The sequence below is a fragment of the Zosterops lateralis genome (assembly GCF_965231275.1).
Source record: "Zosterops lateralis genome assembly, chromosome: 3".
Lineage (NCBI taxonomy): Eukaryota > Metazoa > Chordata > Aves > Passeriformes > Zosteropidae > Zosterops > Zosterops lateralis.
The window spans coordinates 10,624,459-10,642,078 of record NC_139764.1 but is presented as its reverse complement, the minus strand read 5'-3'; the positions used below and the strand labels follow the sequence as shown (position 1 = coordinate 10,642,078).

Genomic DNA, 17,620 nt, shown 5'->3' with positions numbered 1-17,620 from the left:
CTATTGAATACTGGTGAAAAACGAGTGCTGTAAAATGGAAGTGAATAACCTGCGTTTTCAAGGGTCACAGGGACATAGTTACCCCTCCCTTCGCAATGAGAATAGTTTTTAAGTGACTGTTCCAGGTGACATTGAGACAATTCCTTTGGTCAGGCCTCTCCTTGTACTGGATTGAGAATGCAGGTGCTAAAAATAGAAACAAATGGCTTGTGTTCATTTTCACCCTGTGTAGGACGAAAAGCTGAGAGGTTCACAGTCTGTGGGAACTCTAAATCTGTCTGCTGGCTGCTATTGATCTGTCCACGACAAGATGTGCCCTCTTTGCTGCAGCAGCACTTTTCTCTTTTAATGGTTTATTCCAGTAAGCATCCTGAGAGTTTCCTTTGGTTTGTTTTCCACAGGGACTTCTGACTAGGATTTGTAGGCTCATCGGCCTACCAAGTAAGCAAACAACAACAACAAAAGGGGTTACTAATGAATGAGTCATGCATGATTTAGTGTCAGCACTGGGAGGCGGATTTCCAAAATCGGAACTTCTCACCAACTTCACTACTAAGGGAAGCCTAAAGGAACCCTTTGCTTCTCCCTGCCGGGCTCAGCAACAAAAATCTTTGAAGATTTCCACGAAAAGCTGAGCCAGGTGCGAAGGAGAACGTCTCTTTCCAAGAAGAAACATTTTTAAAAAGCGATGTGGCGCAGCATTTCTCGGCACGGCTGAGGGGGTTTCCTCTTTCGCTTTATGTCGTGCGGAAAAAAAACAAACAAAACAAACAAAAAAAAAAACACCAACCCCACCACAACCACGGAAAACCGTCCTGAGGGAACGGCCGGCGCGCACAGGCGGAGGACACGGCGCCCGCTGCCAGCACAGCACAGGAGCCGCTGTCACCCGGGCCACCCCCGGAGGACACCGCCCGCTCTGGGGCCGTCCCCACACCGAGGGAGCAGCACCCGGCCCGCCAGGGAGGCGAACGGCGGCAACGCGGCGGGTGCCCGCCCCCTTTCCCTCGCTCCTCCAACAGCGCAGACACCTTTTCTGAGGTAAATACCTTCCAGTTCTACAGCCTGGGCTCGGAGGCGGCGCCGGGAGAACGGGGGGACGGGGACAGAGAAGGGGACAGGGAGGGGGCCCCGCCCGCCCGCGCGGTCTCGGGTGGGGCACGGCGCTCCGCCAACCGTAGGGACGGCCCCGGCGCGCGCGCGGACCCCCCGCCGCCGCCCCGCCCGGCCCCGCGGGGCGCGCGCCGCGCCTCCCGCCAACCCGCGGCGCCAGCGGCCGGGCGGGGGGGGCGTGGCCCGGCCCGGCCCGCTCTGCGCCTCGTCCCCGCCCGCCTCGCTCTCGCCCCCGCCTCGCCCCCGCCTCTCTCCTGCGGCGCGCGGCGGCGCCGGGCGGGGAGGAGCGCGGCGTGCGCGCTCGCGGGGGCTCCGCCACAGGCAACAAGTGAGAGGCGCTCCCGCCCCCGCCGCCTCTGAGCCCTCCTCCTCATCCTCCCCTTCATCCTCCTCCCCGCCCGCCGCAGCCGCGCACCTCAGGCGCGGGCCGGCCCTGAGGACACAGCGGCGGGGTGCGGGACGAGGGGACAAGCCTCCCCGCGGCCGCCTCGGCGCCGCCCCGGCATCGCCCTCAGGTGCGGAGCTCCGGCGGCCGCTCGGGCCGTGGTGGGGCGGTGGGCCGGAGCCCGCGGCGAGGGCAGCCCGCGGCCGGACAAAGCATGGTGGATGCGGAGGCGGCGGCAGCAGGAACCCCGGCGGAGCCCCGCGGCAGCCGGGCAAGGTACGGGCGGGGGGCTCGGCTGCCGGCGGCTGAGGAGGGACGGGGAGGAAAAAAAAAAAAAAAAAACCAAAAACCTATTTTTTTAAACTTAATTTTCACTTCCACCTCAGGAGGTTTCCCTTCCCCGTCGCCTCTCGCTTATTTGCGTGGCGGGCGCGGGGGGCGAGCAGCCGGAGACATGACATGTCTGGGGTTTTTTGGGCTGGGTTTTTCCCTTTCCCCGGCCGGGGAGGTGACAGGCGGGGCGGGGTGGGGTCACAGCCCCCGCCGGCTCCCTGCCCCGGCACATGTTGCAGCCCGAGTGGGGAGAAGAGGCAGGGATGAAACTCAGGCCAGCTCAGCCCTCCGTATGTTCGTCCTCCCTTTTTAACTATTTTTTTTTTTTAAATCTTAATGAATTTAACGGTGGGGAAGGCGGCGTGTTGGCGCCGGCGGGTTTTCCCAGAGGCAGCCCCAGCCGTGGGGCTGCGGAGCTGCTGCAATCCGCCCCTGGGCTGGAGGGAGGGACACGGCTGGGGGAGCCGGGGACACTCGCTCCTCATGGGGGTCACCTCATTAACCCGCGCAGGGTTAATCATTAACACCCGCCTCCGCATTCTAGGCAGCGTAGTGCTATGGCAGTGGCGCTAAAGTGTGGGTGGACCTGACAGGGGAGAAAATGGTGTGTTTTGCCTGAATGTACGTGCTCCTTCACGAGGTGATGCTTTGTAGTCCTTCAAACTTCCCGATGCATCCCTGTGCCCCCCGTCAGGCGAGGGGGACTTGGGGTTTACTCGCCGGGATTGTGGCTGAACTGCAGCTCGCGACTCATTAGTCATGCTGCAAAAATTTGTGGTGAAAGTTACTTGAGTAACCCTTTAATCCGGCTTCACAAAATGCTCGGTGCTGTTGGGGTTGATTATTAAATACGCACGGTTAGTTTTAACTATGCAAAATAAGAGCTGGCGTTGTTCAGTTGTTTGTTTTTATTTTCCTTGTGGGGTTTTCTCCTTCCATTCTCTCCCCCCTCCTTTTTTTTTTAATATATTTTGGACAGAGAGACTCAGTTTGGGCACAGAAGAAGTTTAGTCTGGCCGTGGAAGGATGCGTGCACAAAATTACACACTAGACATGTCATCTGCGAGTTACTGAGGAAACACGATTATAGCCTTGTCCTTTGAGGAAATTTCTGGTAAAATTATTGCTCACCGTCTTAAAGAGAGGAGACAGCCCTGTTATAAATGAGAATTCCCCCATAACAGCCCGGAATCCGGTTCTCTTCCCGGGCTGCTCAAAGCGGTTTCGTGTTCTTGTTGCAGTTCCCGGTGCTGTCCCCGAGGGCAGGTGACACTGGGGGGGGAAGGGGTGGCAGGTGACACTCAGGGAGGTGACACTCGGGGTTCGGTTCGGATGGAGAGCCCAAGGCTGCTGGCAGAGCCTGCCCTGCTGCTCGGTGACCCGGCCGTGAAATGCCTGATAAACCACCGGGGGAGTTGAATGGGCACTGAATTGTTACGAAATGCGTGGAGGAAACGAAACGGAGAATCAGCTTTTCTCGTTCGGCAGATTTAATTTGTAATGGTTTGGGGCTTTTTCTTGTTTTTATGGGGTCTTTTTTGGTTGTTTTTTTTTTTTTTTTTTTTTTTTTTCTTCTTCCCGTGGCTGTAAACAACTCGAGAAGATAGATATCTTTAAGCAAACAATACTACCTTGGAGATGGATTATAATACAGAATGTTTGTCTTGTACCTAAAAATGTAATACTGTCAGCTAGAGTGAAAATATTTTGGCTTAAAAGAAACCAGCCTGGTTTTGCTGCTTGCTTTCAACGTGTGACTTTCTCCAGGAGATTCTGTGCAGTACTGACCTGCATGGCCGTAGGGAAGCTATGGATAGAGCATAAAAAATAGAATGTATTTAAAGTAATTCTGTCCCCTTGTCACCTGTAAAGTGGTTTTCCTTGGATTTGTGCTCGTTTCTTTTCCCCACGATGAGGAAAATGCAGCAAGGTAGCCCTGCTGAAGGGACTTGTGGTTTTTTTGAAGGTCGTGCTTTAGATGGCAGGGAGTGCTAGCTGACTGTCTGATGGCCTGTTTCATAATAGGTAAAACTCACTAATCTCTCCGGAGAATGCTCCTAATGAACACAGTGTCACTGGTAGTCAAAAGATTTATTATTATTGCCTGGAAGCTGCTCCTGAAATTTTTAAATACTTCTGGATAAGGATGATGGTGCTGAGGAGATCAGTGGAGAAGAGGTGTTTGCTCAGGGAAACAGCAGTGTTTGATGAGAAAGGAGAATGGAAAAAGTGGTGTCGTATTCTGTGCTGGCAAATATGAGCAATTGTCTGTATGAATAAGTCACGGTGTATATAAAGGGGGGAAAAGAAAAAGCAGAATGTGAGTCTTCATTTTCTTACCTACCCTGGCAAAGATTCCTTGGAGAATCAAGTCTTTCAGAGGAGCGCTGCTCCATGGTGACTTGTCAGCGCTGAGACCCTGAGGAATTGTCATTTTACTGCCACCTGGTGCAGCTATTTCCACAGCGGATCCAGCTCTGACAGCGATTTTTCCTGTCGGCCGTGTAAAACCCACCTGAAGGAGGAAAAAACCGTAGTGACACAAGGCTGTGTCAGTGCTGATCGTGTCTGAAACAGCGGATGTGACTGTGTGTCTCCTACCACAGCCAGGACTGTCATTTATCACGGCCAATATTGTTATTTATCACGGCAGTCAGGAAGCAGGGCTGGCTTGTCCTCAGTCTGTGCACTTCACCAAAAACATGTATGGTCATATTGCTCCAAATTAACCAGAGGATAGGGGAAAAAAAGGTTGAGCAGTATCAATTAAAATCCTCAGCCAAGCTCTTCGGTGACTTGTTCTTTCTTGAACAGATCACTGACTTTTTGACAAATGTGTCAGATGATCTTGCAAAATCTTGACTTGGTGTGGGTTGCGAAATTTCTCTGAGTTGGTTTCTCGGTGGACTTTTCCTTCCTGTGCTCTCACACTTGTGCCTTGTGCTGCTGAGTGACTAAAGCGGCTCTGTCGGGAAGGCTCCAAAGGCTGACATTCCAGATCTTCCTCGTCTTTCACTGGATTTGGTTACCTTTCCTGCGGTAAAGAACCCATTAATTGCTTCTTTTTGGAGGATTTGCAGTCTGCATACGAGAGGTTGGGAGGTTCCTTGTAGGTGGAGTTTAAAGTGTATAATTCTCAAACTTGTCAAGGGTAGGCCAAAGGCAGCGTGGAGGGAAGATACTGGCAAGGGTGAACTTATTGTGGCAACAGGTTTTCGTTAGAAAGCACAGAATATAGAAAAACCTTACGTATTTAATCAAAATAATGAGATTTTTAACTTCTGGGTTTCATGTTAATGTTTCTTGAAGGCCATTAGAATTGATTGCCTTCCAAAAGCTTGAAACCATCTTTGTCCTCTCATGGGCTGTTGGTTTGGGATTTTTTTCTTAGTATATCCCTTTATTACATTTTCTATTACTCTATGGTAGAAATGCATCAGTAATTTTGAAGCAAGTAGGGATCTGTTTACTTTTTAAACTCAAACTTTATGTATTTTTTTTCATGTATATGCAATATTAGTCCTTAATACTTTTTTAACCAAAATGTTAACAGTTAATTTAGGAAGAGGGTTGGCTGGTTGGGTGCATGTGCAATCACGGGATGAGTGTTCGGTGTTTCTGATGTGTCACAGGCTGTGTTCATGTGAGTGCTTATTATGGAATCATAGTTGGACCAGGGAATCCCCACAGGGATCATTGGAGTCCAGCTCCTGGCCCTGCACGGGACAGCGCTTCATGTGGTTTGGAGAGGAATTTGTGCCTGTGAGTGCGGTTCACAAAAATTCCTGATGTGTTATCCCTGTTCTGCTATGGTCTGACCTCGCAGAGATATATTTAATGTTTTCATCAGTTCACCGTTGTATCCAAGCACTGTGATGTGCTTAGAAACAGCCAAAAAAAAAAAAAAAAAAAAAAAAAAAAAAAAAAAAAAAGATGACGATGCTAGAATGAAATACAGTCTCTTCCTGTCGTTTTAGTACAGAGTGAAGAAGTCACCGACCAGAAGTTGGGGAATAAATGTCAGAGCTGTCCAGTCACATTTTGCTTTTACATAAGAAGCACTGACAGGTACCTGGGACTAGATCCTGCTCTTTGCCTGGATCTTTCTCGCTGATTTCCTTGCCCTTTTTGGGATTTCAAAGGTGCCCGAGTATAAACCTCTCTCAGTTTCCAGATCGTGTAAAACCCAGTGAAAAGGCTGGCTCATTGAACTGTCTGGTTTAAACTGCGCAGAAGAATGATTGAATTGGTGCCCCGTGAGAGGCAATTAGCATTTAAGCAAGGAAAAGAATCCCTGTGTGTGATGGGTGTGGCGCTGAGAGTTTTCAAGGGGGAATTGATGGAACAATTTCCATCAGCGGTTGGTTAAGAAAGCTTTGTTTGGGAGAAGTACAACAGTAAGGGTTGAAAAGCATTTAATTTGTTCGTCTTTGTAAATAACTTCTGAAATTTAGCAGCTGAACTCTTCTTTAACTCAGAAGAGTTAAGTCGTGAGAGTGAATTGACCGAATCCCTTCAATCGTACGCCAGCTATCTGGATCAAATGAGCAAGAAATCCTGACTTGTGGGTGGGAATGACGAATTTTCCCGTAAAGGGGTAATTCCCAGAGGCTCAGTGGTTTATGAACCGGCAGACTACCGGCGTGTTGGTGTGGGATTTACAGGAGAATTTGGTGTGGTGTTAAAGGTTTGTGTGCTGTGGGATGATCAGGCTCCTGCCCGAGATTCCTGCGGGAGCATCCTGCTGTATCCTGGGGCACTTTGGGATGTGTGTCTGTGCTCCCGGCCTGGTGCTGCTGTAGCTGTTTGTGCAGCTGGAACTGTGAATTGTGAACTGAATTGAGGAACTAAGGGGGTTGAGAAATAACCTTTGCTGTTTGCTTGTCTTCAGGGTTATACATAATGTAACACAAAGTGAACCATGTAAATATGGGAATTTATGGCCTGGGAAAGGGTGGAATTCTTGTAATTGAGTGTGAGGAGAGCTGCTGCTGAAATCCCGACTGTATCCTGAATGTAGTGCTGGTTTATCTTACTCGAGCAATTAATTATATTTTTTAATCTGGTGTTTGAAAGTTAGAAACTGCTAATGGGAAGCTGCCTTTGGGGTGGAAATTGTTGTTGCAAACTTATTGTTGATGTGCTTTTGCATAAAAACAAACCCCATGCAGAACAGCCTTGAGCTGATGACTCAAACCACTCTCCAGCTTTGTGGATGCTCGCTTTGGTGTGCAGGTAACAGGTACAGAAGGTGCTACTGGGACTTAGAAGTTTCTAATCGGGTTAGATGCTTATCTGCCGTTCACAAAAACGGGAGTCAGCTGCCTAGCCGGCTTAAAGATCCTTTACAAAATCCTCCTGGTACTTATATGCATCTTTAGCTGCCTAAAGCTGCTGGAGAAAATGTTCCCTTTTCCATAAACTTGATAGGCTGGAATGAGATCTGTATCTTAGGTTTTACAACTTTGAAGGAGGACAATGAACTCCACTGATTTTTTCTGAACTTTAAATGAATTATTCAGAAAGATGAAGAACTTCTCCTGTAAATGTTAATTACACCTGAAACAAAAACCAGTTTGAAGGCAAAAGTATTTTTAATGCATTTGCATTTTAAAATGTAGGTTGTGCAGTGTTTAGCTCATTACTGTGAGTTCAGAGGCAGATCCCAGAATTCTGACATGAATATTCACGGCATGAATTTGGTTTGAATTGACTTCTGAGTAACCACATAGCACTGGCAGGGACATAGGGCTTGAGATGGCTGGGAATTTCACCCTCCCACTTGTGTATCCCATCTCACAGAGGCATCAGCTTGGGGAAGTCACACTGAAAACCAGTGTTAATTTTTAACCCAAAGGGACAGTGGTAACCAGGGCTAGGTGTTGACTTCATCAGCCCTGCCGAGTTACAGTGTTCTTGTGTTTGAATCATAGTTTTTAGTGGTGTGTTTTGTGTCTAACGTGGGCAAGAGGACAAAGCAGAGGTAAAATGTTGATGGCCTGAGGTGTGGTGCTTGAAGGATGGTTTTGTTAGTTGACTAAACGGTGATTGCTCTCTATGCAGGCATAAAGATGGTTGGAATATGGTTGAGGCAGGATTAATTACTGGTTTTAAGATAAAACTGGAAGAGATAGCAGGAGCAGGTGAGTTGTCTCGTTTGTGGAAATTATGGTTATCTGCATTTTGCATAGGTTTTCTAAACAATAAGTTTTATTTCAAATACAGCACAACAGTAAGAAATAACAGTGTCTGTCTGGCAGACTTTCTCTTTTTACATGCCAGCTGAAGGCATTGCTCAGGTCTGCAATGTGTTTTATCCATTCTTTCTCACCAGAACTACCACTCCTATGAGGTGTCTGAGGGGAAGGTGGTTCCTTATCCAATTCTTTGGCTTTCTAATAATTCTGGGCAGATAAAGTGCAGCTGAAAGGGGCCTCACAGCAAACAGCCATGGGTGGGTCACGCTGGGTCAGTCACTGCCCCGCTGACCTGGGTACAGAAAGTGCCAGAGAAATTCGGGCCCCAGAGTGTCCCTTGTCCTGGAATAGGTGTCCCAGACTCCTCCTGCCTGTGCTGGAGCAGTGCTGGTTGTGTCTGGCCCTGCCGAGGGAGCTCTGGATGAAAGCAGAACCAGCAGCAGCAGCTGAGGCTGATGACACGTGGGCTCTGCTGTGGCCTGGGCTGTGCGAGCATTCCCTCTTCTCCTGCACCATTCCTGGTGTTTGCTTGCAGCACATCATCGAGGGATGTGAGCTGGCTGAAAGCTAATTCTGCTTTATTGTAGGCTCTTTGTCGTCCTCCAGCTCCCTGAACTGATTCACCACAATCAAATCTGTGCAGAGGTAGATGGGACTGTGCAGCTTATGCAAGGGAGGGAATAAATTACAGGAATGAGTCAGCTCTGACTGAAACTCTTTTAAACTGCCATGGAACTCTGCTCCCCAACTTCTAATTGATGTCATGAATGACAATTAATTTTGTTCCAGGAAATATTTCTCTGCTGACACTCAGTTAAACCCCCTTCTCTTGATTCTTTATAATTTACTGTTCATTCAAGCTGAAGCTTGTCAAGTGAAAACTGAAGTTCTTCTTAAACCAGAAGCTGGCAGCTCCAGGTTGTTCCTAACAAATTTACAGCATCATCATTCTCAAGCTTGAACTGACCTTAGAATGACACAGGAGTTTTTTGTATTAACAAATTGGAAAAAACAAGTAACATCTGCTACCACAGGCCCTCAGCTACTGGCATATTAAACTTTAATATTCATTTTTATAGTGAGTTGAGTTCTTACCCTTTGTTGTCAGTGTGAAATCTCAACAAAAAAAAAACAAAAAAAAAAAAAAAACCAAAAAAAAACCAAAAAAAAAACCACCACAACCCCCAAACCATTTTTACTGTTAAACAAAAAAACCTTTTTCATCACTTTTTTTTTTTTTTTTTTTTTTTTTTTTTTTTTTTTGTCATGAGCAGTTAGGAACCACCTTCACAGGTGTCTAGTGTGGCTGCAGGCATGCCAGTGTAGAATGGTGATGTTAGCATGAGGCACTAATTTATTAAGACACTGCCATTGTTTAAATTGACTTGTGTAGGTGTGGTGTACATGTGCAGCTACACTGCTTGTTCATCCCTGTGGAAAACCATGACCAAACTCAAGTAGTCTATACCAGCAGAAAAATTGGAGTATCCCTTAAACTCAGGATTAAATTTACAGAATATTTTTCATAATGGCCTTTTCTTGCATATGCCTTGATCTTCTATAGAAACAAAAGAATTCAAATATGAAACTGAACACTCTTTCAGCCAATCCAAGGATTTAATTTTAACAAGCTAAAATAAAATATTTAGGTCTAACTTGCAGTGAATTCAGTAGATACACCATATTTAAATATTTTCTCAATCAAACCCAGAGCTTTTGTGAGAGACACCTGCAAATAACTTAAAATACAGACAGGGTTGGGATGATCTGGTCATTTACCGTGAGCTGACTTATTTAAAAAGGCTGAAGAAGTAGATTACTCTCTGGCTGGAGGTTTGGGGATTTCAGCAGTTTGGTTTGGGGTTGGAAGTATTCAGTTTGAGACAGTGGTGAGCTGATGATTATCTCTTCCTTCTCTAAGTGTTCTGCCAAGCAGAAATTTCACATAGGGTGGTTTTTTAAGGAAGTTGAAAGTAAGTTTTTACTGTTGAATGACTTTATAAAGATAACTTGATGCAAAGATAACTTGATGCAGACTCTGTGGTGTTGCTGCAGTGTTTCTAAGCACCAACATGAAGTCAGCTTCTGTTTCCTAGATGTTATTTTAAATAGCACACCTTAAAAGGCAAGGTTCTGGTAGCTTCACTTTACTGCCGAAGGAGCTAGAGGTAGGAGAACACCTGAAATTAGTCCAAGCGGTGACAGGAACCACAGTAAAACTTACTGTGAAGAGTCTGGAATTCTGCAGGTTTGTAGAAACCTAACAAAGGTGAGACCCAGAGCAGGAATGTGGTCACTTGTGGCTGGTGCTGGAGAAGAGCCCTGCTGGGACATGTTTCCTCTGCTGGGCTGTGGTTGTGACTTGGATAAGGTCAGAGAGCAAGAATGTCGTCTATTTTAATTAATGTTTTTATTAATATTATTCTTAATAATAATTTAGAGAGTTCCTCTCTTGTGTGTTAATAGCATGATGAGTCATTCCAAGTTCTTGGTGTGGGGAAAAATTGAGGAACCAGGATAATTCACAGAATTATTGAAAATATAGAGATTCAAAAAATGATTGGACAAAGTGAGATTCAGTTCAACTACATGAGTAAACATTGCTCAGATGCAGGTTCGGCCCTCTAAAACCTTATTACAGAAAGCCAGGGGAGCATTTCTGGACAAATGCCTCACTACAATGCCTCTTGGCTGTGGGGGAGTCTTGGTGGAGTTGTTGGGTTTTTTGGCGTTGCTTTTGAGGCATTTTTGAGCAAAAATGTGCTGAGGATAACTAGTGGGAGACAGAACGTGGAGTTTACTTTGGCAGTTATTCAAACTCTTTATAGTTCTTTATGCCTTGGGCTGTGTTTTAGGAAAATATATGCACATCCTTCCCTAGTCTTGCTATATTTACTCAGATCTCGAAATTCCATGCCTGAGTTTCACTGGTGTCCTTTGGTATTAAAACACTGCAAGACTGGAATTTCTCCCAAAGCTAAATAATATGCTGAAAGACATCCCAAAGCAGGTATATAAAAATAATTAAAAGCAATGTTGAAATAAACATCAGCAGCTCTGAATTTGAGTGCGGTTGTTGATGCTTTGGGTAGGGTGTTGTTATCCTGGTTACTTTCCTGCAGCTGAAACATTGTTTTAAAACGGCTGTCTTGGTTGGAGACCACAGAAAACATTGTCTGTTTCCAGTGGTAACCACTGTGAGATGGGCGGGGCAATGCAGATATCTGTCCAATATTCTGTTCTTAAGATTTTTTTAAATTACTGTCATATGAAAGGGGATTTGTGTGAAATTCTGAGGGGGGGAAAGAGATTTGACGGTGTGCAGTGAGAAAATAAACAGCATTCAAGTTCCTTAAAGCTGGAAACAGCTCCTTACAGCAGCCCGGGGCTCTCAACATCCTCTCCTTCCAAAACTGTGCTGTTGCTCAGTCCAGAAATCTCTTGACTCACTGAACAGAGCCCAGCTGTTAAGACAACTCACAGGATGCATCTCACAGTCACAGAAGGACTCCGTGTGGCTTCTGGCGTGTTAAGGAGCTAAAAGAGTTAATTTCAGAAGCAGCAGTGTCACTGCTGCTGGCCCTGTCAGCAGTGGTGCTGCGTGTACAGGGATACCAGGCCCTAAATTGAAGTTAGGTGGGAACATCCAAGTCTGCCCTAGCACCAGATACAGTCTCAGCAAAGAGAGAAGGGTGGTTGTGTCTGTCAGATACCTGAATTACAGCTTGGCTTTGCCAGGTTCCTGATAGTTTAGTTCCTAGACCAGCAGGGTGGTAGCTGCAGGTAATAGGGATTATCTTATCTTTTGTCAGCCCCAGTAAGTAAATGGACTATTAATTTTTGGGTTTGGCAGTCAGATAATGAAGATGTGGTACTCAGCCCACTTAGAAAATACAGCCTGACTCCTGCTCTCAGACAAGTATTTACAGTGAAAGCTCCTGTCAGGCTTGAAGGATGTGGAAAAGTTGGGTGTTTTACCTTGTGCCTGCACGAATTATTAGATTGATCCAGCTGTTTGTGGATCTACAGCCTGGAACAGGGTTGGGAGTATTTGCTTGTGCTATGATACCGTTTAATGTGCTTTGGGAGATGCAACCACTGACAACTCACCAGACTTGCACCTTTTCTGCTGCAAAGCTCTACCTAATCTAACAGTAAATGAGGATTTTTCTGCTCAGGATTCCTGTCTCACTTGCTGCAGGGGATTGAAGGATTTTGTGAAGTGTTTGAAATAAAGTCTTTGCCAATGTGTCAGAAGAGTCTCAGGTCAAGTACCCAGATGCCTTAGAGGTGTTGAGTGCTCTCAGCTTGGTAAGCTGAGGGCTGTGACAGATGAGCTGTGTGGTGCTGTATATCCTGAAAAAATCAAGCTTTGGCTGAGCTCTTGACAATCCCGTGTTTGTTGGGTGTTCCTAGGAGGGAGCAGTCACCCTGTTGTCTCTGGAGCCCCGGGATCACAGGTCAGATTCCACATCATTTGTTGCTTAGTGAGAAGTGCTGTAGAGGACAGGGCGGATAAGCCCTGACGTTCATGCTGAGCTCTGTGGAATGGCACAAACCAGGGGCTGGCTCCTTCTCCAGTATTTTTGTGTCTAGTGAAAGGGAAATGTAGAAAACCAGTGTATTTATCTGGTTTTAGTGGCAGTTGAAAGAAGAAGATAAAGTTTCTTTAAAGTCTGTGTGACCAACCCCAGTTTTTTCTTAACAATTCAGCTCTTTATCTTTAAAGATGACACTGACAAGTGTGGTTTTGTCTTTGAAATATAAAAGAAAACTACTTTGAAATTAGAACAGAAACTTCATAGCTGACTGAGAGTAGAATATGAGATAAAGTAAATCTGGCTTGAGCATATCCAGAGATAAATATGCAGATGGTACATGAGGAGGCACAGTCATTTTTCTGAGAAGTTCGTTTTTCTAGGAGTGGCTTTGGATTTCAGTCCAGATAAACACCCACACACCTCCTTTTGGATTTAATAATGGTCATGGGTCAAATAAGAGAAAAAAAACCCCTGATTATTTACTTGCTGCTTTCTTCCTAAATTTTTAGTAGTTTAGTGTTGAACTTGTTGAGGAGTAAAACAAAAGTAAGACTGATGAAACCATAAGAGACCAAGGGTCAGTGTAGCTCGGGTGTCTGGGGATGGCTGAAAGGAAGAAAAGAGCAGCAAATACAAGGTGTACGTCTCAGTCTGCCTCCCTGGCTGCTGTTGCTCTGTGACCTCAGGGCCTGAGGCAGTGCTCACAGCTGGGCTTTCAACAGTCAGGACAAATTCTTTATTGCATTAGGTTTTTCTGATCTTCCAACAATCATTTGTCCTCCTGGCGCATGAAAGTGTCTGTGACACTGAGTTCTGTGTGTGACTTCAGCGTGAGCTTTGTAACCCTTCTTATTCATTCTGAATTATTTGTGGAGCTTGGACACTGATGTAGCCCAGGGCTAGTAAACAGTTTGGCAAGCACTGCTCCAGAGGAACACGCTGTTTTCCTTTTGATCCTTGTACTGTACTCCTTGTACCTGCATTCTGACAGCTGTGGAAGAAAGAGGGATTGATCCATTTTCTCCCCCAGGATTGATACATTTTCTCCCCCAGTAAAAAACTGAAAATGGATCATAGAACTTTTCATATGACAAAGATGTACACATACTGTTCCAAGTCTTGCATATATGGGAGACCTCTCCTTTTTTTATTTATTTTCGAGGGTTTTTCCTTCCTGGTAATAATTACACTTCTGCTTTCATTTACTGTTTGAATTCCTTTTTCCAGTTGGTGGAGAAAAAATTTCCAAGTTCATGTTCTCTTCTGTCCGAATATCAGCAATGCAGCTGGCAAGTTTTGTCAGCTTTTCTTCCAAGGAACAGCCAAGTGAAATTGTCAGAAACTGATTGTGTGCTTTAAAATTTGGCTCTGCTCCTTACTTATTTGGCAGGTGTGAGAGTGCAAGTATAAAAGCTTGAAACCTAATTTAAAAATAACTGACCTTATCATATAGCAATTTATTCTATACCCTTCAGCTCACCTTACTAGCAGGAGGAAAAAAAAAAGGTTTCTCAGCCTGCCTTTGCCAAGCTGAGGGCTCACATTCTAATTATTATACAGTCAAGTGTTTAAAGGGGATCAAAATGAGAAGCAAAAACTGCTGGCTAATTTAGACTCACCACGAAAAGCTGTGCAACTTTCCTAAGCTGCAAATGGAAACCTCCCATTTGTACCAGCTTGCTGATGAAACCCCAAACCATCTGTGTGTGTGTATTAGAGACAGATCAGCTTTTTCTCTTTCGGGGGTGTGAGTAACCTTGGTTTTTTAGGCTACTAACTTGCATTTGAAAGTAGTTTGCATTTTTTACTGAAATCGAAAACTTGCTGTGAAGAAAGCTAATTTTTTTTATTATTTATTTCTAGATATGAGAAATGAGTGTTGGACGCAGAAGATTAAAGCTGCTGGGAATTCTGATGATGGTAAACATTTTTATTTACGTGATCGTGGAAGTCTCCAAGAGCGGCAGCCAAGACAAGAATGCGAAGGGCCGTGTTGTTATACCACGTAGCAAATTCTGGAGGAAATACACTCCTCACAAAGCTTATTGGAACAAACAGCAACAGAAGCTTGAGCTGCTCTACAACCCCATTCTGTCCTTGCTTTCCAATATGACTGTGGAAGAGAATTTAGTTTCTAACCTGAGTGCTCTCAGTTCCTGCGACCCTGACCCCTCGGTGCACTCAGAGGTTAGTGACTTTGCAAACCTGCCAGACAGATTCAAAGACTTCCTCCTCTATCTGAGGTGTAGAAATTACTCATTGCTAATGGATCAGCCAAACAAGTGCGAACAGAAACCTTTCCTGCTGTTGGCTATAAAGTCACTTATACCCCATTTTGATAGAAGACAAGCAATTAGGGAGTCCTGGGGCAAGGAACTAGAATCAGGGGATGTGATAGTCAGAAGGGTCTTCTTACTTGGGCAGACCCCACCAGAGGATAATTTTCCTGACCTTTCACACATGATTAAATTTGAGAGTGACACCCATGGAGACATTCTCCTCTGGAACTACAGAGACACTTTCTTCAATCTGACTCTGAAAGAGGTGCTGTTTCTGAAGTGGGTCAGCAGCAGTTGCCCAAACGCCCAGTTTATTTTTAAGGGTGATGATGATGTTTTTGTGAATACCAATCAGATCCTGGATTACTTGAAGAGCTTATCAAAGGAAAAAGCCAAAGACTTATTTATAGGTGATGTGATCAAAGATGCTGGACCTCACAGAGAGAAAAAATTGAAGTACTATATCCCAGAAAGCGTTTATGAAGGTTCATATCCCCCATATGCAGGAGGTGGTGGGTTCCTGTACTCTGGTGATCTGGCACTAAGACTGAATAATGCATCTGACCAGGTACTCCTCTACCCCATTGATGATGTTTATACTGGAATGTGCCTTCAGAAGCTTGGGCTTGCTCCAGAAAAACACAAAGGCTTCAAAACATTTGATATCGAAGAGAAATACAGGAATAACATCTGTTCCTACACAAACTTAATGTTAGTGCATAGTAGAAAACCTCAAGAAATGATTAAGATTTGGACACGCTTGCAAGATCCACACTTAAATTGTTAAGGTAATGTGCATAAATAAGTGTCTTAAGTCCAAAAAACTTGGCAAGTTTGGATCACTGAAGCTCTGTTTAATAGCTGAATTTTCGCTGTAAACTTTTTCCTGTACTTCTGAAAATGAGAATAATACTAAAATTTGAAGGGATGGCTTGAAGACTTGGTCCTGGCTTTTCCACTGTCTTGGTGGTCGTTATGTTTCAATATTGGTCTTAATTTTAAAAAAGACTTTGAAACTATAACTAGCTGTCAGTGACTGGTTAGCTGTGCTGGAAACAGGGATTGCCTACCACAGTGCATCTTTCATTTATTGTGATGGTGGAAGATAATTTTCCCTTGAGCAATGTTTGTGTGTGGAAACCACTGTAAATTGAAAGTACACAAATTGGGGGAAGGTAGTTTTACTTTTAGATATGATATGTTGACAAGACTTTAATTTGAAATGGTTTTCAGTCCTTTTGCCCCCTGGAACAGTATTTTTTTTTCCTTTACTTACAATTCTTTGTGCAAAGTGTACCTGTGTCTGAAGGATTTACTTTTTTTATTAGATGGAGCTTTTTTTTTGTTTTGTTTTTTACAAAACCTCCATAGTTCTTGTTGAAATGCCCCCTAAGAGATCAATGTGTAAGGAAAAAAATATTTTTTTTGCGGGGCTGGACAGGTAGGGCTGCCCCTGCCTCAAGCCTGCATATTGAGGTTGATTTGTTGCTCATGTTAATCATGTGGAAAGCTGCTCTGGTCAATCCTTGGTTTCGGTTTGGGCACTAGAAGTGATCAGGTATCTTGCTTTGATGGAAATGACTGAAATTGCACATTGCCTCTTGAGAGCACGGTTTGGGTCTCCTGTATCCTGAATCCAGAACTGTGCAGATCCCAAGAGCTTCGAATTCCCAACCAAACTCTGAAGTTTGCATGAAGCCTCATGTAGAGTCACATGTGTGTCCTCAAAACTCAGATCTCCTCTATTTCCACATCTTGCTTATCAGAGTTACTCTAAATAGTGGTCGCTTTCTTTGTATATGTAGAAGTGCCTGTCTATTTATTGTTCAGATGGAAGACCAAAACATTTTCTTAAATATATATTTTGTGTAACATTTTATTTGTATAGTGTTGTCACTCGGATATTTAAATAGAGCATGATATTTTAAATCTGAGATGTGTAAACGTGGTAAATAAAGCTAATTGTTATTTTTGAATTTGAAAAATAAAATGTGATTTCAATATTTCCGGTTAATGCTTCATGGTTGACTTGCAGAGGAGTTGCATTCTACGTTTCAGAAGTTCAGGAACAAAAGGTTTCATTTGACAGATTTCTCCAAGCTTATGTAGCAGACTATCAAGAAAATGTCACAGTTGTATCTGTATTTATTAGTTGCTGGAATAGATGGACAACTCTGGTGAAAGAAAGGGGGACATTAAGTGCCTTGGGACAAACAGTATGTGCAGAAATAATTGTCTGTACAATACCATTGCTGGTGCAATTGAAAGGAGTCGAGGAGTGGACTGAATGGTTGGCACTTGAATTTTTGATTGAAACAACTTGACAGCAACACCTCTTTTTTTGCTTTTTCACCTGCTTTCTTTTTGCTTCGTTTACCTGGAACAAATGTGGTGCTTTATTTGTTCAGAGAGAGGTGAGTTGTTCTGGTCTTCCAGCTCTTTGTTCTGTAGATGATCATGTTGACCCCAGCCTGGATAAAAGACAGGCTGTGCTCTGGTGTTGTGCTCTGAGGTTTGACCCTTGTGCTTTGTCATTCCTCATGGGAGGTGACACCTTTCTGAGTTTTACATGAGTTACTTCCTACCCTGTTCCTTTAAATATTCATGGAATTGTCCTCATGACTTGGGCCAAGTGAAAGAAAATAAGTTAGGCTGATGGTGAGGGATGCAAGAACAGATGAAATGTTAAGAGTTTTGGTGTGAGAGAAGGAGGAAGGGAGAGAGAGGAAAGGTGAGGCAGAGATGAAAATGAGAGTGCTGGGAGGCGTGGAG

General features: G+C 44.6%; 1 protein-coding gene across 4 annotated transcripts; it reads left to right on the top strand.

Moving 5' to 3' along the window:
* Window positions 1-528: 528 nt before the first annotated feature.
* Window positions 529-16,851, top strand: B3GNT2 (UDP-GlcNAc:betaGal beta-1,3-N-acetylglucosaminyltransferase 2). 4 transcript variants are annotated; one of them, XM_083858382.1, is made up of 2 exons: window positions 529-1,041; window positions 14,433-16,851. In XM_083858382.1, the coding sequence occupies exon 2, from the start codon at window positions 14,442-14,444 to the stop codon at window positions 15,633-15,635; it is 1,194 nt and encodes a 397-aa protein (XP_083714508.1). In that variant the 5' UTR covers window positions 529-1,041; window positions 14,433-14,441; the 3' UTR covers window positions 15,636-16,851. The 4 variants fall into 4 exon arrangements, with proteins under 4 accessions (XP_083714508.1, XP_083714506.1, XP_083714505.1 ...); XM_083858380.1 differs by lacking the exon at window positions 529-1,041 and adding an exon at window positions 1,670-1,774; XM_083858379.1 differs by lacking the exon at window positions 529-1,041 and adding an exon at window positions 1,821-2,121.
* The last annotated feature ends 769 nt before the right edge of the window (window positions 16,852-17,620 follow it).

Coding starts and splice junctions, on each gene's coding strand:
- B3GNT2 (XM_083858382.1), top strand. CDS start 14,442: ATGAGTGTTGGACGCAGAAGATTAAAGCTGCTGGGAATTCTGATGATG.